Source organism: Protopterus annectens, chromosome 2.part2, assembly GCF_019279795.1.
Source record: "Protopterus annectens isolate FY-2018-M chromosome 2.part2, PAN1.0, whole genome shotgun sequence".
Classification (NCBI taxonomy): domain Eukaryota; kingdom Metazoa; phylum Chordata; order Ceratodontiformes; family Protopteridae; genus Protopterus; species Protopterus annectens.
Window position 1 is genome coordinate 973,573,880 of NC_056730.1, and position 23,822 is coordinate 973,597,701.

The 23,822-nt window shown below is 39.0% G+C and overlaps 1 protein-coding gene across 1 annotated transcript in view; it reads right to left on the reverse strand.

The window, feature by feature from the left end:
- The window catches only part of FER (FER tyrosine kinase), a gene marked incomplete in the record, with an annotated part of 3,568,968 nt that overhangs the window by 2,686,478 nt on the left and 858,668 nt on the right, over nucleotides 1–23,822 (reverse strand). Inside the window, 1 exon segment of the mRNA XM_044064275.1 lies at nucleotides 22,307–22,406. Within this exon segment, the coding sequence (XP_043920210.1) occupies nucleotides 22,307–22,406 (100 nt within the window).

A 23,822-nucleotide genomic window follows, 5' to 3' on the forward strand; every position in this document is an offset into this window, starting at 1 on the left:
ACTTCTGGCATTGAGTAGCATTACTCTTAGTTTCTTATCCCTTGTGATACCTATGAGGTGGGTTTGTCTTTTGAGCCTTGCCTAAAAAAGGCACTATGCGGGTGGCAAGAGCCTTTGCCAATATCCGAAAGCCCAGGGGTGACAGTTGCAAGCCGTCCCTAGTGATGCATTGTGGCTTGTCGAGAATGTCATCCCAGGCTGACAGACATTGGATCCCCTTTGAATGACACCACTACTTAAGCAAATTGTTGAAATTGATCATCTTGTCTTCATATTGTGGCATCATTCTTGGTGAGGGTAAGATGCTACTCAAGGTCAGGGTCATACCGGCCTGGGCTACATGCTCAGAGAGCTCCTCTATGTCTCTTTTCATGTAGTCCAGGGAGGTACGTCTCAGGTCATTCACACCAGCATGGACAATGACTGAGTCATATTTGTACTTGCCTTGGAGTGACCTGAGTGCTTGTGCTATGTGGCGGATCCTAGCGCCCAACAGGCAGCTAGGGGGAGCCACCACGGACCCCGGGAACTACCGACGAGCCTGGTCTGCAAGGCTATGGAACGTATCATCATGGAACTTATAAACAATGACATTGGTAATATCCAAACTCTGGACCCCGCCGGGTTCAGGTTTGTAAAATTCAGATCATGTCTCCTAAATCTGATAGACGTCTTTGAAGCGGTCACCAAAGCCATAGATGAGGGTAAGGTGGTTCACACAGCCTATCTAGATATCGCCAAGGCTTTCAACACCATCCCCCACTCTGGAATTATAGATAAACTCACTAAACTAGGTATAAATCCCTATGTCACAAGATGGGTTGCCAACTGGCTCACTGACAGAACCTACATTGTGAAAGTAGCAGACTTCAAATCCGACTTCAGACCAGTGACAGCTGGAGTACCACAGGGTTTAGTCCTGGGTCCTCTCCTGTTTGGTATCTACTTCTCTGAAGCAGGGGTGTAGCTATTATTTTCAAATTTGTACTCCCAGCTCTCAAACTGCTACCCCCCTCCCCAGCCAAGCTACGGCCATTCTCGTAATTCACGGTTCGCTCTTTTAGTGTCGATGAAGAGGCATTCGCTGTAATGCCTCTTCAGTAATATAATATAGATTCACTCAAACTTGGTTCCTTGAATTGAAAATGAACCCGAAAGTCAGTTCTTTGAAAAATGCAGCATGGTAGTTGGGGTAGAGGATTCATGCTTTTGTTTTCTGTAACTAAGGTACAGGTTTTGAGCTTGAGTAAATTAACCACCTGCTACCCCTAACTAGGGTGTTTCATTCACACACACACCCCTATCTACCTCTTAGTGCAAGAAATATGGACAAAGCCTAAAATAAACAGGGACAGATATTAAAAATGCTCTTGTGAACTTAGAAAGTTGCTAGAAAAACAGGATGTGTGCTAGTATGAGAAAGTTGCTAGAATAACAGGATTTGTGCTAGTATGAGAAAGTTGCTAGAATAACAGGATTTGTGCTAGTATGAATTTTTCTAAAGGACATGAAGTCTGAAACTCAAATGTCTGTCATTATTTAGCAACTTCAGCCTTCAATGATTTTCTAGAAAATCACAAAATTTATGAGGAACAGACAAAAAATATGGGGCAAAATTTGGACAGTGGAGAGGTATGCTGCCTACCTACCACACACACACACACACACACACACACACACACACACACACACACACACACACACACACCTCTCAACCTCTTAGAGCAACAAACTCATAAATAAAACAGAGGCAAAGGCCCAAAAATAAGGAAATTTTTTTTAAATATTGCTCTTATAAACTTAGAAAGATAATAGAATAGTAGCAGGTCTTGCATTAGTACGAATTTTCTGAAAGGTATGAAATCTGAAACTCAAATGTCTGCCATTATTTTCTAACTTCAGTCTTTAACGATTTGCCACTAATTTGCCAGAAAACCGCAATTTTATGAAAAACGGACCAAAAATGTGATGCAAAAATATAAAATTGCCAGACAGTACAGCTAGAAACCTGTCAAAGAAGGGACACCATTTTAATATGAGCACAGTTAACTTGAGCAGCTGACAAAATTAGAGAATCTACGTGCATTTCTGAAATTAAAGTAATGTAGAAGTCTGATCATTACAGTTATTTATAAAAGTAAACCCTCCACGTTTTCTTCCAAAATTGCTATTTTGCGGCGAGATTATTAGGGGGAGAGCAACATTTTGAGCCAAAATTGGGGACAGTTGAGAGGTTTGGATATTCCTAATTCTATAAAGCGATTTATTTGCACATACCTCTCAACCTCTTAATGCAGGAAATCTGGACAAGGCCAAATATATTGGGGAACATACAAACAGTACTAAAAATTGATCTTGTATAAACTTAAGATAGTTGACAGAATATCAGGTCTTGCTTTAGCATGCATTTTTCTGAAGATTGTGACATCTGAAACTTAATGTCAGTCATTATTTAGTGACTTCATTCCTAAATGATTTGCCAGAAAAGTTTTATTTTGCATTTTACAGCACGAACACCAATAAATATCTGCTAAACAAAGCAATGCAGTCTCACAATGAAACTAGACTTAGCATTAAAACTTCTCTGCCCTTGAAACTCACATTCATTGAAACAGCATTGAAACCCACATTCAAAGAAAATACATTTTGCCAGTGGCAGATAAAGATTAACTTTGGGCTGTTTTCAAATCATAGGCCCCTTGCACATGAAACATACACATGCTCTTTGATACACCTTCCCAATTGTATTAAATTATATTCCTTGTACAATACAGTGTAGTTGTTAGAGAGCGTTTTAAATTTATTAGTTTGAACATTTTTCCAGTAAACAATGAAACAAAATGCATGCACCAATAATGACAAAACAGCCCAATTCATAACATTTCCATCATAAAAGTCTACTCGAACTTCTACAGTCCACCAGTATCAGTAAATATGCACAATCTCTGAACTAGTAAAAACCATCTACATAATTCCACATTAAAGAAATCTGTAACTAATGAAGAGGCTGCTGCTAGCAAACAACTTTATATTTCATGGTTTCGTCTACAAATAAAGTGCCTGTTGCCCTTGATGAATAAATTGGCTATGTTGCATTAAAAACAATGCTAGTAATATTGCAATAGGGAATGGATGGCAAACTGATAACAGGTTCAAAGTTACTACTAGATATCTTTGCCAAAACGGACTACAGCACCCACCCCCTTTACAACACAGTACAGTATCAGCAATGCATCTACCTACTGTGGGAGAAGAACCCACAGCCTTCTGCATCAAAAGCAAGTAAACTACCTGATGTGCTATTAACAGTACAAGCAGACTCAGCATAAGCAGCACTAAACTTTAGTTCCCCTGCAGCTCTCAGCTCCTTGTAAAATGTCAACACCCAACTGTATCTCTGAACTTTGCAGCACAAGAAATCTGGAAAACGCCAACATTTATTGGGGGTGGACAAAAGCCCAAAAACCAGGGACACATTTTAAACATTGCTTTTATAATTTTGGAAAGTTGCTAGAATAAAATGCTGTGTTATCACCATGCATGTCTTGAACCCAGAACCATATGCATTACAGTCAGTGCAACATACCACTATGCTAAGTCAGCAGTTTGAAAAATAGGAAGACAAACTTAATGGCTATCACTTAGATAGCTCTCAACCTCTTAGCACAAACAAATATGGACAAACAAAGCCAATGATGAGGGAATACAAATACAGTTCTCACTTCACACCTTAGCACAAAAAACCTGGACACACAACAAAAACAATAATGGGGGAAATACAACTTCAGTTCTCACTTCTCACCATAGCTAACAACCATTAGAAAAACAAATCTGAACAAAGTTAAGAAATTGTGGTGGTTAAGGACTTTAGGCTCTTCTTACCCTGAAGCAAAGGTACAGGGTTTGAGCCTGAACACTAGCCAGCAGGTGTATTCTGTGGGGGCTTTTTCACACACACCTGTAGCCAGCAGGTGTATTCTGTGGGGGCTTTTTCACACATATCTATAGCCAGCAGGTGTATTCTGTGGGGGCATTTTCACACACACACAGACATCACACACACAGACAGACAGACACACACACACACACACACACACACACACACACACACACACACACACACACACACACACACACACACACACACACTCACCTGATAATCTGTTCACTCGATTCCCATCCATCTTCACATTTCCCGCTTGCGATAAATAATCCATTTGCGATTGTCTTCTTTCCCGCTCGTGGCCAGCCGGACATGACGTGAGCTCACTTCCGACTGGCTCGTATCCCTCTTAAAGGAGCCAACAACCTTTAAAAATACATACGCTTTTTTTTTTAAATGCTACCCCCTCTTCTAAGAAGTTGTACTGAAATCAGTACAGTGCGTATGCCTCCCGACGTCCCTGCTCTGAAGTACAGGCTAACATAGAAGGTTCTTTGGCTAATGAAGTTCGCAGATGACTGCAAACTAGGAGCCATAATCGAAACTCCTAACGATGTGGACATCCTACAAAAGGGCCTCACTGAGACAGATGCCTGGTGTCAAAGCCATGGCCTCGAGCTCAATGCCAAAAAATGCATCGTCATCCCTTTAGGTAAAAACTCTGTACCCATGAACTACCACATAGGCAGTAGTCTACTTAACTCCGAAAGTGTGATAAGAGACCTTGGGACACAGGTGGACAGTAGTCTCTCCTTTGATAATCACATTGCCACAATAGTCAGGAAATCCTTGTAATTGGCTCACCTCATCACAAAAGGTTTCTATCCAGGAAAAAAGAGGTCATTGTTCCCCTCTACTTGTCACTCATTAGACTCATTATAGAATACAGCACCCCTTTTCATATGTACCTCACAAGACATGTGCAACAACTGGAAAGGTGACAGAAATACCTCATAAAGAGGATTACCGGCCTCGAACAGATGCCCTATGCAGACCATCCCAAAAAACTCCAGCTTTACTCCATCGCATATCACCTACTCAGAGGCAATCTCTGCCTAACATACAAAGCTATGTCAAACCCAGTGCTGCTGGACATGCTCCACTTAAAGAAATCTCAATCCCTCCGAGCTACACGCTCTAGGGACCTAAACCTTGTCACCACAATAAACAGAACATGCTGAAGGGATAGATTTCTGTCCCAGAGACTTCCCATACTCTGGAACAAACTACTTATCTATATCAAACAAAGCTCCTCATTAGCACTCTTCAAGAAAAATCTTAATAATTGGATAGGAGATAGGAAATTCACCCCAGGGATCACTTCTGTGGCTCTGCTCGACAGGGGCACAGGAAAATTATTTTCTTGGGTGGCGAAAGCCAAGTTACCTTTTTGGCTAGGCATATATAGGCCCTAGGGCCAATAGCCTGGTACCTACCTATGAACCTACGAACATCCAAGGGGCTATGATGAGACCCAAGGGCAGGGTTCTGAAATGGAAATAATAGACTCCTAGCAAAAAGTGGAGTAACCTTCTTAGGAGCCTATCTTGCTGTGAAAGTATAAATCTTGAAGGTCTATTGTCCTTCCTCAACAATGGTAGGATGAAATGCACCATGATCATCTAGAATTTTACCTGTTTAACATATTGATTTCACTGACTGAAGTCTAAGAATGGCCTGAGGTCTTCATTCTTCTTTGGTACCAAAAAGAACCTTGAACAGGCTCTGAATCCTTGCTGGGCTGGTAGGACCTCCTGGATGACTCGCTTGTCTAGCAGCTTTTTTATCTCGTGCTCCAGCCTTCCTCTGTGGAGAGAGGGGGATGGAACATCACAAAATCTTTTTACAATGGGGAGAGAGAAGAATGGAACTGCTTAGCCTCTGGTTATGATTCTGTGCACCCATGAATCTAGGGTGATGGCTGTCCAGGCTAATAGGTGCACAGACAAGTACCACTCTACTGACTCCAGAATGCAGCAGTCGGGCAATCCTTTAGGAGTGCTGAAAGGGTCTGTTGGACATGAAGCTTCGAAACCCTTGATTCTGTGGGTTCACCTCTGCCATGAGGGTGACATCAATTGTTAAACCACCACCATAACAGATATAAGCATGCAAAACCTGACGGTAATGCTAAAGTCTAAACCTAAAAATGCACTCTCTCAAGGCACTCCTAAAAATGGAGAACATCGATATCTGTGCAGTAACTGAGACCTGGTTCAAGGCTCCAGAGAGCACCCCTGCAATACCAGGCTACAACTCCTACCACACTTTGTGGCCACCAAAACATTAAAGACGAAGGAGTGTCCATAGTCACCAAGGATATTCACACCTCCAGGCTAATTAACCAACACAATGCATCTGAAATTCTACAGGTGCAACTAACACTAGTTAAGACTGCAATTCAAATTGTAGCTTGCTAAAGATCCCCACCATGCCCCAAGATTCTCACTACACCTTTCTAAACATACTGGAAAATATTAAGATACAACCAAACACCCTAATACTGGATGAGTTAAACTACCCTGCCATTAATTGGAAAAAACTACTCTGGTACCAACATCTTTACCCAACGGTTCCTGGAATTCATAAATTCCAACGCCCTGAATCAAGTAATCCATAGTCCCACCAGGTGCTAAAATATCCTAGACTTGGTCATTACCAACATGGGAGATCAATGCTCCACACCAGTGGTCACCCCCTCATTGGTCAGGTCTGACCATAAGCTATTCACCCTTGAAGTCCACATCCCACCCCTACCCCCCAGTAGGGAACCCTCCATAAAAAACTTCTCCAAAGCTAACTTTATGCTACTCAAATAAGAAGTGACAAACTTCATGACACCCATGCAGACGGGAACTGAAAGTTCGGCTGCTGAATCTTACACTAAGGCACTGTACAAGTACATCCACTCGTGCATGAATCGTGCCATTCCAAATCGATCCAAGATGCTTTCCTCCTAAAAAAGGAAGCCAATCTGGTGGTCCCCTGCCATAAACAAACTATACAACAGAAGGAAGAAATTGTTGCAGAAAAGAGGAAAATCCCAGGATACAAAATACTTCCTTACCAGCCTCAGTAAAAAGCTGAGATCCCTCACAAAATCCTCCAAAGCTACTTACAAAAATAAAATGGTCAAATATTTCAAGGACAACCACAAGGCATTCTACAGTTATGTCAAGAATCTAAATGACAATGCTCAGATCTGCTCTGAGCTACAACAGAGTGGCATTAAACACCAAAAATGAAGATAAAGTGACATGTAAAACCAAAACCCAATCCTTCAGTGCTACGAATGTCATCAAATAAGCACAAGCAGGCAAAATCTTCCCGGAACAATTTTAATGCAGCAATAAAGGCTCTCCAAAGTGCATTAACAATGCAGCATTCACAATACGTTTTCGTCACTAACTTCATCAGATAATATGACAAAGCACCAATCACCTTATATACCCTCACCTAATTTAAACCAACCAGTAAAAACCATCACATATGTTAAAATACTATATCCTAAAATTTAATCTGAATAAATATACCATGTCATTGTTTAATGTGTACATCAAAACAATCTATCTATACTGTAAATAAAATGTAACAAATTGATAAAACGTACACACTGTTATAAATACATAAATAAAACAACATATCTTATTTACTTTAATATAGCTCCCTCTAGTGATAATATTAATAACTAATTTAAAAGACAATGAATGTTGTTCTTCTTTCGGCTTTTCCAGGTTAGGGGTCGGCACAGCGGAACTCCGGTCCGCTAATGATTGGCAGTAGATTTTTACGGTACCAGCCCGCCGCCCAACCTTCAACGAAGGCACGCCCATTCACAAATGTCTTTCGAACACGACTCGACCATGGGGAGGACATGCACACTCCACACAGAAGGCGCTCCAGCCGAGAATCGAACAGGAGAACCTCTTGCTGTGAGGCAACAATGCTACCTCTTCACCACCGCGGCTTCTTAAAAGACAATGAATGAACTACAAAATTAAAATACTGTTACTGTTTTTTAATATAAATAAAAGCATACAAGTAATGTTTTTTGTTATTGTTACAGCCTAGATGCCCTTAATTTAAGAACCGGGGCTAGGGAGACTGCACCATTTAACTTAGAGAATCTACTGGCCTCTAAGTAAATTTGCCAGTATAATTCCCTGTACTCAATTTTAGTTTCCCACATACCACCCCTCACATCTTTAGGAATATTTCAAGTATAAAAAACTTATAGTTTACCATGTCACATTGTATACTGTGTTTATATAAGGTGTTATTAATATTCTGTGTACGTATAGCATTTAAATGTTCGTATATTCTCCCTTTTTAATTTTCTCTCTGTTTTACCTATGTAAAATGCTTGACATGTACACAAAGCTAACTATATTACACCCATACTTTCACAATTACTGTATTGTTTCGCTGTAATAGTCTTATTCCTAGAGGCTTAATATTACACTAGAGGGAGCCAACAACATTTTATTTATGTATTTACAACAGTGTGTGATTAAGTTTTATCAATTTATTACATTTTATTTATAGTACAGATAGACTATTATAGAGTTATTTATGATGTACACATTAAACAATGACATGGTATAGTTATTCAGATTAAATCTTAGGATATAGTATTTTAACATATGTGATGGTTTTTATTAGTTGGTTTAAATTAGGTGAGGGTATACAAGGTGATTGGTGTTTTGTCATATTATCTGATGAATTAAGCGATGAAAACATATTTTGGATGCTGCTATCGTTAATGCACTTAGGAGAGCCTTTATTACTGCATTAAAATTGTTTTGGGAAGATTTTGCCTGCTTGTGCTTATTTGGTGACATTCGTAGTGCTGAAGGATTGGGTTTTGGTTTTACATGGCACTTTATCTTAATTTTTGGTGTTTATCAGTTTTCTGAGGATGGATGGAGCTGTTTGTACAGCAGGGACTTCCGGACTGATGAAATTTGCGGTGAGGTCTCCAAGCTTATCGGCCAGCTAACTCAGCTGGTGGGAGTGATAACTCCACTATCTCATACGTTGGTGATGCAATCGCGTGGTATTCCAGGGGACCAGGAAGCATACCAGCCTCTCTCGACTAGGAGAGCGGTTTCAGAAGATGGAACAGTTTTTTTTTTCTTCAATTTCTAGGAATACAAGAAAAAAAGCTACCAGGATGGATGTAGTGGTTTACAGAGGGTGTTTTTGGACTCAAACGACAATGGGCGAAACGAGCAGACTTTAGCTGACGGCGCTGAACAGATCCCTGTATCTCCACAAAGAGGTGTCTGTAATATTAATTTTAGACATAGCCAAATGTCTTTAAATGCTTGGCTAGGATGCAAATTGAACTTTAACACTACAGAAAGAGATAATAGAACATATGGTAGTTCATACAATGAAAATATTGATATGCTAAATGACTTGTTATATAAATACAGAAGTTTAGGCTTAGATAATGTATATTTGAAGCAATGCATTGGTATGGGTATAGTTCCCAAGGGTTTAAGAGTTTGGAAATTTCCAAACAATGTAGAACAAAGATTCAGAATTTTGTTATTAGATATGTTTAATAAGTAGGGTATAGATTTAATGAAGGCTATCATAAAAAACAATGAAAGAAATATGGTGGCACTTATGGAAGTGAATGAACACATTATACATGATTTAATGCTTACAATAGATGAACATAAGAAAATGTATTTTTTAGTTAGGGAACACATTGATAATAAATGTCAACAGACCATGTTAAGAAAGAAAAAGAAAACTGATAGGGATAGACAGGAATATCCGACCCAGACAAACTAATTATCATTTTAATAGGGAGAATATGGAACCCCAAGTAAACCATAGGGATGAAAAGAATTGTTACAATAATGTTCAAAGAGATGACAGGAACATTCAAAGCAATTTGCCTTCTTTGCAAGACCCTTTAGGGTATCCCCCTCCGGAGATCGAAAGGATTCGGAATCAATCGCCAGTGAATTACCAGTGGAATCGAAGGAGGGGGAAGGGCGGAGACAGATTTTAAATAAAACATTTTTGGAAGAAGACAACATTACACAAGAAGGCTTTAAGTACACCTATCAGGGGTTTCACGTATTTAACTTTAGTGAAATAGAAATAAATAAAAATCTTTTTTTGTTATCTAAAGGCTGAAATTTTGTACCATCCAAAAAATGTGACATTAGTAGGACCTTAATTGATTTAAAAATGTATTTGAGGAAAATCACTTTTCAGTTAGTATTCGAAGGGAAAGGCACAGGAACAAACAAACGTACAAATTTACAAAGGACAAGTGTCTTTAACCCACCATTACACCCCCAGTTAAGAAACTTGGAAATTAATACTGAGCATGAGCCAAGGAACTATTTGAATAAGCACACGTTCCCTCCAAATTTAACACATAGTGAGAAAGATACCTTACATGAGTTAAAAGAAAACAAACAAGTGAGAGTTATGAGGCCAGACAAGGGAGGGGGGATAGTTATCATGAATAAAATTATGTATGAGGCTAAGATGTTAGAAAATTTGCAAGATGATATGAAATACAGACAAGTATCTAACAATCATATCAATATAGCCTATAAAAAGATACACATGGCATTAAATGATTTAATGCTAGAGGGTTTTATTGATAAAAAAAATATTTGAATTTTTATATAATCCTCAGCCAAGGGTCCCTTCAATTTTCGGGATACTGAAAATTCATAAGAATATTCATGATCCACGCCCTCCGACCTATAGTAGCAGCTGAAGGTTCAGCCACTACTTTTAAAGCAAAATATTTAGATACAAAATTAAAAGATCTGGTCATGGAAAATGAAATTATTTTGAAAGATTCCTGGGGCTTTCTGAGAAACATTACTCCAGAAATATACAATGAAGACGTAATGTTTGTTACTACTGATATAGTAGATTTATTTGGATCTATTCCTCACAATATAGGAACAGAACGGATGGAGGAATATTTGAGAGAAGAAGCGTGCTTGAGTAATGATGAAATACACATTTGTTCTATACTTATGAAACTAGTACTAGAGAACAATTTCATTTATTTTCAAGGTGGTGGAGCTATGGGCGCCAGGTGCGCCCCTATGTATGCAAATTTGGTGCTACTAATGTGGGAAAAGAAATATATTTTAAACAGTAAATATCGAAGATGTTGTACAAACGCTTTTTAGATGACATTGTTATTTTTTGGAAAGGAACATTCCAGTTATTCTTGGAGTTCTACCAATACATAACCGAGTCTACTGAATTTCTGAGATTTACATATAACATAGGACATAAGGAAATAGATTATTTAGATGTCAACATATATAAGAAAGAAGATAAATACAATCCAAAAGTGTTTGAAAGAAAACTTATTCTAATTCCATTTTACACTTTGGTAGTGCTCACCCCCTATCATCAGAAAAAAGGTATAATCAAGGGCCAGTTTGTAAGAATAAGTAGAATGACCTCAAATGAGGAAGAATTTATGAAGGAATGTAATAACTTAAGTAATATGTTTACTGAGAGGGATATTTGATCATTCAAATTAAGAATGAAGTTGTACAAGAAAGAACAAATAGATTTGCATCCATTTTAGGTGTTAAAGAATTAAATATGGGGGTTACATTTAACAACAAAAAAGAAAGTGAAGATGGAAAAGATACATTTAGTTCAGCATTTGTTACTGATTATAGTGGTGACTCTAAAATCATTTGTCAAGTCAATGAACAGGATGGACTAGGTTTAGCAAATTGACAGATTTAAAGTTGAAATTTGATACACCCTTTAAGTGTGTTTATAGGAGAGGGTTTACTATAAAAGCCATTTTGGAAAGTCAACATAAAAACAAGAGAACTACAAAAAAATGTAGACTGGGGACCTTTAAATGTGGTAGATGCACCCAGTGTCCCTATATATATATACAATAAAAAGTCTATTAGTTTAGCCTCTAGGAATAAGACTATTACAGGAAAACAATACAACAATTGTGAAAGTATGGGTGTAATATATTTAGCTTTGTGCATGTGTCAAGCATTTTACATAGGTAAAATAGAGAGAAAATTAAAAAGGAGAATATACGAACATTTAAATGCTATATGTACATAGACTATTAATAACGCCTTATATAAACACAGTATACAATGTGACATGGTGAACTATAAGTTTTTTATACTTGAAAAAATTCCTAAAGATGTAAGGGGTGGTATGTGGCAAACTAAAATTGAGTACAGGGAATTATACTCGAAAATTTACCTAGAGGTCAGTAGATTCTCTGGGTTAAATGATGCAGTCACCCTAGCCCCGGTTCTTAAATTAAGGGCAGTTAGGCTGTAGCAATAACAAAAAAATTACTTATATGCATTTATATTAAAAAACATTAACAGTATTTTAATTTTGTAGTTCATTGTCTTTTAAATTAGTTGGGGCGGCCACGGTGGTGCAGTGGTTAGCATTGCCGCCTCACAGCAAGAGGTTCTCCGGTTCGATCCTCGGCTGGGGTGCCTTCTGTGCGGAGTCTGCATGTCCTCCCTGTGGTCGCGTGGGTTTCCTCCCACATCCCAAAGACATGCTGCAGGTGGATTGGACACTCTAAATTGGCCCTAGGTGTGCGTGTGAGTGTGCCTTCTGTGGAAGGTTGGGCGCCGGGCTGGCAACTCGACACCGTAAAACTCCACTGCCATTCAATGTGTGGACAAGGCGATCCGCTGTGGCGACCCCTAACCGGGATAAAGCCGAAAGAAGAAGAAGATTGTCTTTTAAATTAGTTATGACTTCCACGGTGGTGCAGCGGTAGCGTTGTTGTCTCACAGCAAGAGGTGCTTCTGTTCGATTCTTGGCTTGGGTTGTCAGTGCCTTTTGCGTGGAGTCTGCATGTCCTCCCAGCGGTCGAGTGGGCATTCGAAAGACATGCGTTGAATGGGCGTGCCTTTGCTGAAGGTTGGGCGTTGGGCTGGCAACTCGACAACATAAAACCAACTGCCAATCATTAGTGGACCGGAGTTCCGCTGTGGCGACCCCTAACCAGGAAAAGCCGAAAGACAAACAACATTGTCTTTTAAATTAGTTATTAATAATACCACTAGAGGGAGCTATATTAAAGAAAATAATATATTTTATTTATGTATTTATAACAGTGTGTGATTAAATTTTATCAATTTATTGCATTTTATTTATAGTATAGATAGACTGTTACAGAGTTATTTATGATGTGCACATTAAACAATGACATGGTATATTTATTCAGATAAAATTTTAGGATACAGTATTTTAACATATATGATGTTTTTTATTGGTTGGTTTAAATTAGGTGAGGGTATATACGGTGATTGGTGTTTTGTCATATTATCTGGTGAAGTAAGTGACGAAAACATATTTGGATGCTGCTATCGTTAATGCACTTTGGAGAGCCTTTATTGCTGCATTAAAATTGTTTCGGGAAGATTTTGCCTGCATGTGCTTATTTGGTGACATTTGTAGTGCTGAAGGATGGAGAATGGCATTAAATATACTGATCCCAAGGATATTGCCAATATCCTGGCAGATCGATTCAGTGCTAACTTCACCCCCTTTCACCCCCTAAAGGGCCCATCTCAATACCAAAAGATTGCCAAATTCCGGTAATCACGGCCACATAGGTAAAAAATGCACTCTCCAAAGCTAAGAATACAGCATCCATGGGACCAGATGACATCCCGGCCTGTATACTACATGAACTACAAAATGAACTGGCACCTCACCTAAGTGCCATGTTTAATCACAGCCTCACCTCAGGCTTTGTGCCCAATGAGTGGCGCACAGCTACAGTTATCCCATTCCACAAGGGATCCCGGGAACTATTGTCCCATCAGTCTGATGAGCCTGATCTGCAAAGCCATGGAACACATTATCATGGAACTTATAAACAAAGATATTGGCAACCTTCAAATACTAGACCCCACCCAGTTTGGTTTCGTAAAGGGCTGATCTTGTCTCCTCAACTTGATTGACTTCTTCGAATCAGTCTCCAGAGCCGTGGACGAGGGCAAGGCAGTCCACACAGCCTATCTGGACCTCGCCAAGGCCTTCGACACCATCCCCTACTCTGGAATCATAGACAAACTAAGTTGGGTATTAATTCCTATGTCACTCAATGGGTTGCCAACTGGCTTTCTGACAGAACCCACACTGTAAAAGTAGCCAGCTCAAAATCTAGCTCCAGACAAGTGACAAGTGGAGTACTTCAGGGTTCAGTCCTGGGACCGCTCTTGTTTGGCATCTACTTCTCTGAAGTACAGGCCAGCACTAAGGGCCTCTGGCTAAAAAAGTTCACAGATGACTGCAAACTGTGAGCCATTATTTAATCCCCAAATGATGTGGATATTCTACAAAAGGGCCTTACAGAAACAGATGCTTGGTGCCAGAGCCATAGGCTCAAACTCAATGCCAAGAAATGTATAGTTATCCCCTTTGGGAAAAAAACACGTACCCATGAATTACCACATAAGTGGCAGCACACTAAACACCAAAAGCGTGATAAGAGACTTAGGGACACGGGTGGACAGTGGTCTCACCTTTGATAACCACATCGCCACAACAGTCAGGAAATCCTTCTATTTGGCAGACCTCATCACTAAGGGCTTTTCATCCAGAAAAAAGGAGGTCATTGTCCCACTGTACTCATCCCTCATTAGACCCATTATAAAGTACAATGCCCAGTTTGGTATGTACCTCACAAGACATCTGCAACAACTGGAAAGGTCACAGAAATACCTCACTAAAAGTATCACAAGCCTAAAGCAGATGCCCTATGCTGACCATCTAAAAAAACTCCAGCTATACTCTGTCACATATCGCCTACTCAGAGGCAATCTCTGCTTAACATACAAGCCATGTCAAACCCAGAGCTGTTGGACATGTTACACTTAAAGAAATCCCAATCTCTCAGAGCCACACGCTCCAGGGATCTAAACCTGGTCATCACAATGAACAAAACATGCTGGAGGGATAGGTTTCTGACCCAGAGACTCCCCATACTCTGGAATAGACTGCCCATACATGTCAAGCTGAGCGCCTCTTTGGCCCTCTTCAAAAGGAACCTTGACGAATGGATAGGAGATAGGAAATTCACCGGGATAATGTCAGTCATCCTGCTAGACAGGGGACCAGGTAAGTAAATATTCTGGAAAGAAATAGCCAGAGAATTGATAAGGCTAGGCTTGTATACACCCTAGGGCTGATAGCCTAGTACCAACCTATGAACCTATAGTATTCCCCTCTCTGCCTCTAGGGAGTATATTACTAAAATTATTGGCAGCAAAACTTTCAGATTTGCGGAACCACAGCTTCTTGTTCCCTTTCTGGTTCCTACAGCAGGTCTGTTGGGGGGGGGGGTTCTACGGAAGCATGTTCCAATGACAGACAACTTCTTGCCATCTAGCTTGCTTCTACATAGTTTCTTTCACCTTAGATCTAAAGAGAGTGGATCTGTCATAAGGACCATTAATGAAGGATGTTTTAAAGAGTTCCATGAAGTCGTAGAGATGCATCCAGACATGCTGGCTAACAGCAGTGCTGGTGCCTGCTGCTTTTGAAGTTGTAGTGAGGTGGAATGAATGCACATGAATATGTTTGAAAGGGATTGGAAGGTAGACAGCTACATATCCAATGACTTTTGGGTTTGCTTCTGCAGATAAGGACCTTGAGAGGCACCTGAAGGGCTCCTTTGTCAGGTGCTTTGAAAATGCATAAGGTACTTCCATGCCCTTAAAGCAAAGGTTGCTGAAGTGTATGCACATGTTCCAAATCTGTCAAATGCCCTGGTCTCATTATTAGGGGGATGGAATAGTAGAGCTTGCCTCTGCGAGCTCTTTCCTGGTGGTCACTACCACCAAGGAATCCACCACTGGACCCTGCCTCCTTCAGGGGTACTGACATTTTATCAGGCTTATGGAGAATCAGTTCAACCACATCTGATTCCTTCCAAGCCCAGCTCAAAACCAAATCTACCATTTCATTCAAGAGAAGGACCACCCAAGATGTAGACAGGCCAACCCCAAAAGCCTCAAGGAATACGGATTGCTCTTGGGAAGGGGCATTGGTGGACCATCGCCCCCTTCTGTCAATAAAAGAGATATTTTCTAGGAGGCTCTGGAGGGAACCATCTCACTCAAATATCAGCATCTTTTGTGAGAGACTCCCAAGGGGAGTCCAAGTGCCTCCTTTTGCACAAATGTGCAAATGAGGAAATTATAGCCACAACTAGAAAATATACTGCTGAATGCTGAAGCAATACTTGTTTCCCTCCTTTGCTTTCAAATGATACAAAGCACATAGAAAATGGAGTAAAGCAAATTACATTTGCGGAAAACAGTACCCCTACAAAAAAAAAAAATAGTACAAACAACTCATAGTTAAGGCTCATATACATTATACAAGCATAAAGCTATAATTCAAAGTGGAATGGGATGATGATGAAGCCACAGGGGAAATAAGGAGAGAGTGGAATTTGGGATGCAGAACCTTAAGCAGAACAGCAGCAGCCACGTATATTACTACATTCATAAAGTAGCAGAAAGTATTCTAAGAACTAAGTAAACAGGGGACTGGAGAAAGGAGATTTTTCCAATAGGGGTACAGAGACTAAGCAAGAGGGAACTGGAACTTACTGGAGAAAACTAGCAAAATAATTGAGGTATTCAGAGCAAATATCTACAGAAGGAAACGTAACAGAATGGGAAGAAGCCAGGACATTTCGACTACAGGCTAGAAACTGCCTTTCCTAGCAAGGACTGATGTCTGAGTATATAAGCAAAGAGAATGGGACAGAGGAATCCTAAGTGAAAGACCTGCAAGAATCTACAAAAAAGGGATAATTAGTAAGGCATATAAAATACTGCACAATAATTATAGGAATCAAGCAGTTAACATTAGTAAATACTGAGAAGAGAGAGTGGACAAGCAATTCAAACAAAACAAGGGGAGAAGATATGTATGGTTCCCAAACATGCAACAAAGTATAGATCATCTATGATTTTTGCTTGGAAGTGTTTGCATAGATATTTTTATACCTCAAGCAGACTCAATAGTTTTTCCTCTGGTAGATGGCAAATTTTAGAAATGTGACATGGTGAAGAAAGAGGTAGCTGGGAACATATGTTTTGGAAGTGTAATAAATTGGCAGACTTCAGAGTATCCTGTCAGAAATATTGGGTAAGTGAACAGCTGTAACTAAGGAAATATTTTTTTGAGCTGCAATACAGGATCTGAACTGCCTAGAGACAGTAAGGGTTTGTTAAAGTTTAATTCTGGTACTTGCCAAAAAAAGCAATTGCTACAAAATGGAAATCAAGGTTTAAACCAGTGTGTATGAAGTACTCGGTATTGTAACAGAGATAAAAGAATTGGAAGTGAGAACTTTAGAAAAGGGTAGGAGCAAATTACATAGAAAAAATGGAAATCGTGGGAATAATACATGCAGAATAATGTTTTGGAGGAGGAGTGAGATGGAAGGGAAAGCAGGAAGTGATCAGTTTATGTAATATTGAACTGATGATAAATATACAAAATATTTTATACAATGTAAAATGCTTGCAACTTGAAATATGTTAATATGTTTTGTTTTCTTTTATTTAAATGTATGTTTGTCTGTGTTTTAAATGATGACAGTTTATTAAAGGTGTTAGGGAAAAAAAAAAAAAAGAGCAGCAAACAACTGAGACACTCCAACTGGCTGCTATCTCCAAGACTTGCACATAATGGTGGTTTGTGATGATGGATTTTGGTACAGAACAATGCCAATACAGCACATTATGATGTACAGCTTAATACCTGGAATATGCAATTGGTTCTCTCTTCAGATTCTTTCATTCCCAACTTTATCTGATGTACTAGCATAGTTATATATTTGTTACTTATAAATAATTAATACGCCCAAGTTTTTGTACTATTTCCCTTACAACCCAATACTTTACATATTCACCCAACATGTGAAACAAACAATTCATGAATATCTCAGAGTTTTTCTTTCTCAGGTTAGTCAAACAGATCAATGTCATCCACAAATATTTTAAACTCCATACCATGCAATTTTATGCCATTCAAAATCCATCAATGCAAACAATGAGCATCCCTGTTTTGCTCCTCTGTATATTCCTAAGGGTATCGACCCTACTTGTGCGCATTTTAACTCCAACCCTCAAATCACTATGCATCGTCCTCAATACCTCCACACATTCTTCTGTAAATCAAAAAGCCAGTTAATACTTGCATTAGACAGGCTCACTCAGCCATATCACAAACTTTTTCTGTCTAGACTCACTATCACTAAAAGGATCCTTTCCTTGTAAAGCCATTGTTAAGATTTATCAACTAAATTTGTCTACCAGCAACAAAGCCAGAATGATCCCTACATAGCAAAGACAGTACTAATCTATTTTCTTCATCAACACTGCCATAAAGAACTCATAACTGTGACTTAAACTCTTACTAGCATGGCTCCATGTTGAGGAGGGAAACAGCCCTTCTTTCACCTAGATAAGTAGGGTTTGAATAGCAGCCCCAGCAGTGGAGCAGCCAGGGAGGGAGGAGGGGAAAAATGTGAAGAGGGCCCATTCAGCTTTGCAAGCTAGGCATCCAAAGGGGTGGCACAGGACTATGCACGAGGAGAAAATAAAAAGAAAAAAACTTGAACCACCCCCTAATGACAACCCCTCCTGGCTGACAGTCAAACCTGTAATAATGGCAAACGAATGGAATGACTGGCTGGGAGGGGACTCACAGTCAACAACCGGAGCGGAAAATACTGTAACAACAACAAAAAAAAAGTCTATATGAAATAGGAAGACTTTGATCTTTCACTTCCTTAGGCATCACTGTAACTACATCTTTCCTCCATGATTCTGACATGTGCTTAGTCTCCAATAATATCAAATTAAATAAAATACACTAGCTTAGGCCTCCCCTCTTCTAAATGTAAACTCTAAAACTCCACTGTAAAGCCATCACTACCTGTGAGTTTAATTAAACAAAGCCCGTAAACACTTCAGTCAAGTCTTGGTGCATAAAACTATAAGCTTTTTGATCTGCGTCCACCCTCATAGGTCTCGGTAGCTATAAATTTGTAAGAAATCCTTATAGGTTCATAGATAGGTTCATAGATTAGTACTAGCTGCCCTTGTGGGCCATTTTAAGCCTAATCAATTATCCCATGTAAGAATCAAACCCTGCACCTTGTGTCTATAAGGTAAACTCCTTAACCATTATACCAACCTCCCACACTAGTTTGAGTTCAGTCTCCCACACTTACTTTAAGTTTCACAAATCTGCATGAGGAACCAACTGAGACACTCCAACTGGCTGCTATCTCCAAGACTTGCACATAATGGTGATTTGTGATGATGGATTTTGGTTCAGAACAATGCCAATACAACACATTATGATGTACAGCTTAATACCTGGAATATGCAATTGGTTCTCTCTTCAGATTCTTTCATTCCCAACTTTATCTGATGTACTACAAACTGCACGAGGAACCAACTCACTGAGCACAGCTTGATGAAGCTGAATTTCCCAGCCCCTGCTTTCCAATGGAAATCACTTGTGGTGGGGTTTCTAAGTGTGTACAGGCAGTAATTTCATGTGGGAGATTACTCTCTTCTTCATGTTTGTGTAACAGTGGAGAGGATATATATATACCCACAAATTTGTAGTGGAACACATCACATCGATACACACCAACTGACGCCTCAGCAGATCAAAAATGCACATTACAAAACAAATATCCAATTACAAAACAAAATCTGTCTCATTTGTGACTGGTGCCACAAAGATATATATATATATATATATATATATATATATATATATATATATATATATATATATATATATATATATATATACACACACACACACACACACACACACACACATATATATATATATATATATATATATATATATATATACACACACACACACACACACACACACACACACACATATATGTATGAGACCACTACCTTGCAGACAGATACTGTCTATATAATGGTTCTGTTAAGTAAGTGGTGTTCAGGACCCTAATGTCTGATGGGGGTAGGTGCAGAGATAGGCTTAGCACACGAAAGGGCCCTCCTGCCTTACTGTTACTAATATGTGTTGTCCATAACCTTAACCCTATCCCTTTTTCTGCCAATAACCACAATCCTACCACTTTTCCTGAGCTGCATCTATAATATCCATTGACTGACTGCCTACTGGAAGAAAGGCTTCCATCCATGTAATATACCAATATACCAATATGGCTTTACGTGCATTAACAAATCTACATGCTTTACATACATTAACAAATCTACACCCTTTCCAAATAACACAGGCATACAGTCCATAGTACCTTCTAGGTATGCAGATCTTTCACAACTACAGAAACATCAGTGCTACGGAAGCCAACAGACAACAGCATTTCGTTTCTTTATTTTTTTTTTTATTTATTTTTGCTCCACCCTTGCTTCCCCTCTAGACTGCAGTAAACACCCACTCTCCAGATGTCTGCACTCATCCTGCTGATCACCACTATTTGTCCACACAAGTACAGCTGAACAAGACCCGTCAGTGCTAGTGGGTCTCCTGTGGTTTTGGAGGAAGAGGATAAGCCTTAAAGGTGTCTCCCTGTCAGAACCACACGGTGGGGTCTCAGTGGAAGTTGATCTAGCTGAGCAAGAAGCATTCATACACTGTCAGCAGTTCAGCTTACCCAAGCTCAGGCATTCGTGACATGCACTAATGCCAGATACATGCATCACATTCTATTTCAAATCCTCTCCCTGCCCTGAAGTACTGCACCAGAGATTCACAACATGGGGAAGGTTCCCAAACCTCCTCCTGTACAGAACTGCTCACAGCTACTTCATCCTTTCCCTTTCCTGCTGGTTGTTTTACATTAATTTAGATATAATCCAGAAAAACTATACAGTACCCACCCATTCTAACAAAAGATATTAAAGAAAAGGTTTGTCTTTTCGGCTTTTCCCGGTTAGGGATCGCCACAGCGGAACTCTGGTCCACTAATGATGGGCAGTAGATTTTTATGGTGCCGAGTTGCCAGCCTAACCTTCAGCGAAGGCACACCCATTCACGCATGTCTTTCGGAGACCACTCAACCGCGGGGAGGACATGCAGACTCTACACAGAAGGCACTCCAGCTGAGAATCGAACAGGAGAACCTGCTGCTGTGAGGCAACAACACTACCGCTTTACCACCACAATATAAAAGATATTAAAGGAAAATACTATTCCCAATGTCAATGACAGAAATATCTAGGTCTAAATCTTGACCTAGCCCTTTCATTCATTCACTCCATACACTGATTCTGTAACTAATAAACAACTTTCTCAACTGAAAATGTGATACAAAAGTAGCCATCTGCTTTCCCCCAAGGTTTGATTAGTAATTGCCAAAAATGTATTATTAGCCAAATTAGAATATTGTCTTTTATTTGTTGTCTTAAATTCTTCCTACAACACCTGCAGGTTACAAACAGAGCTAATAAAATTTGTAGATTTACACTTCTTCCTGACCCTTTTTTCCATCACTGTATAGTGCTTAAAAAATAACTGGCTTTCTGTTTTCAACAGGGTACATTCCTACTCAATGCTCTTATTTTTAAGGCACTAAACAAGACTAATGTTATTCAGTGAAAACAAGACTGTATAACCAGACAACACTCAACTTCAGAAGATTGCAAGACAGCTATTTCTCCATTGTTCATACATGGTTCAAAACTTCTTTGGGAAAAATAGGTTTCTCTAAACTTAGAGCAGCTACACAGAGTAACCTGCTTGTTGAAATAAAAAAAAAAACAGGAAACCTTCAAAGGCTTTAAGGATGCTCAAAGAGCATTCCTTTGCTGAATGGTGATAATGGAAGATTAGTCATGTTTCATCAGTATTTCAAGTCTGTTCGAACATACATACAACTGAGTACTTTATGTATTTAAGTCTACTGAACTAAAAGTTCTCTTTTGTGCAATTAACTGCATCTCTGCATGTGCACTTTGTTGATTTGTATACATTGCTCTTTGAGCCAAGAGTGTCTGAAAAGGGTCTTTAGACCATTTCAATTACTAGGTTAGCAATAAATAATTAAATTACATATATAATAAATTATGTACAGAAACAGTGTGCTACAGTTAAAATTTTGCTTGGGGGGAGCAACACAGAAAGGTTGACACTGCTCCCCAAAAAGGAATCCACATTAAGCTACTTGCAGTAGTTGAAATGTCTTTGCTGCACCTCTAATATAATAGCTCAGTCGCCCAAAATATAGCTGTAACATAAAACATGACAGGATTCAATCTACAAATGCTAATAGGAGATACTGAATCACAGACTTACCTTTAGAAATGGCTTCTTTATACTTCTCTCTAGCAGTATTTGCTTCCTTTGTGAACTGCCTATAGTTAGATTTCAATTTCTCCAACTCGGTTTTTGTTACCTAAAAAAAAAAAAAAACATGGAAATTAAACTAGAAATATCCTTTACCCAACCAAAGCACATTACTGACACTCCATCTTTGATAACTAATTTGACTCTATTTCTGTGTGTGTTCTTACACACTTTAAACACTGACGTTTACTGATGTGTACCTGTAAGATGGAAAATTATCATAACTTTGGCTACTAGTGTTAAGCTAGTTTCACGTCCGAATATGGCAGTAACACTTGTGCCAACTAACCAAGCTCTTGACCACATCCACCCACCTCAACAAAGCTACTTTTATAGCTAACCATCTTACTGAGTGAGCTATTACTAACTATACACAGCTGCACTAATGTACAAAAGTAAGCACTTGGACACAGCTCTGTAATTCATGTGTGCACCAACTGCTCTCACCTGAAGGTCACAGTAGGGTGAGGATCTGTCATACTGACAAGTAAAAGTAGTCGGCTGGCAAGCTTCTCAGCAACATACAAGTATGCAATAATACAATAATATTAACTACAACACAAACACCATGAAACTGATGAAGGAACCAGGTAAAGACAGTTTTAAATGACAGTAGCCAAAAATGGGACAGCAATACCTTTCCAAAATAAGTTTTGGCTCGCACATTATTCTTGTCTTTTTTTTTTAATTTCACGTGTTTAAAATGTGCTTTTTTGCCTTGGGTTACCGTTAACACCTTATTACTCTCCGTGTTTCTGAAAGTATTAAGGTGGTGCTTTGCATTTTGTGGCATATCATTTCATCATTCAAAGGTAGATTATTACCCTCCTACTTTATGAAATAATGTTACCTAAAAATTAAAAAGGCAAGTAGGATGACTGTGACATCAAGACCAAGAAGGGCAGCGGGGCCCACTGACTGTATGCAGACTACAGTTGTGAGCAATGGAGATGAACACAATGAAACAGAATGAAATTAACTTGGCCTCTTACCAGGAAACATGACAATTTAATTTATAGAAATCAGTTACACAGACATAGTGAAAAGAAATAAAAATGGTTGACTGCCAGATTGCTCAAAACCAAAGTTGCACTGTAGTCTTGAATACCTTAAAAAAAAAAAAAAAAAAAAAAAGAATTAGGAATTAAGAGTTTTCGGAGCTGTGAAAGTTCTGCGGAATTAGTCTGTCTTCTTTTATTAAAATATTTTAACTGAATCGCATAATTCAGAATAAAAATCACTAATAAAACAGAGTCCAAAAATAAACCCCTGAAAAGACAAAAAGTGAATGAAAAATAGATGAAAATTGTGAATGTTCATGTGTCTAAGAGCACTAAATTGAAAAACTAGAAGGGTTCCAGGTATCCATACATTTTGTTTTATAATCCTACAAATGTTAATAAATGTTTTTTTTTTTCATCCAAACTATATGATTATCAAGCCACCTCTACCAGCAAGAGCATTC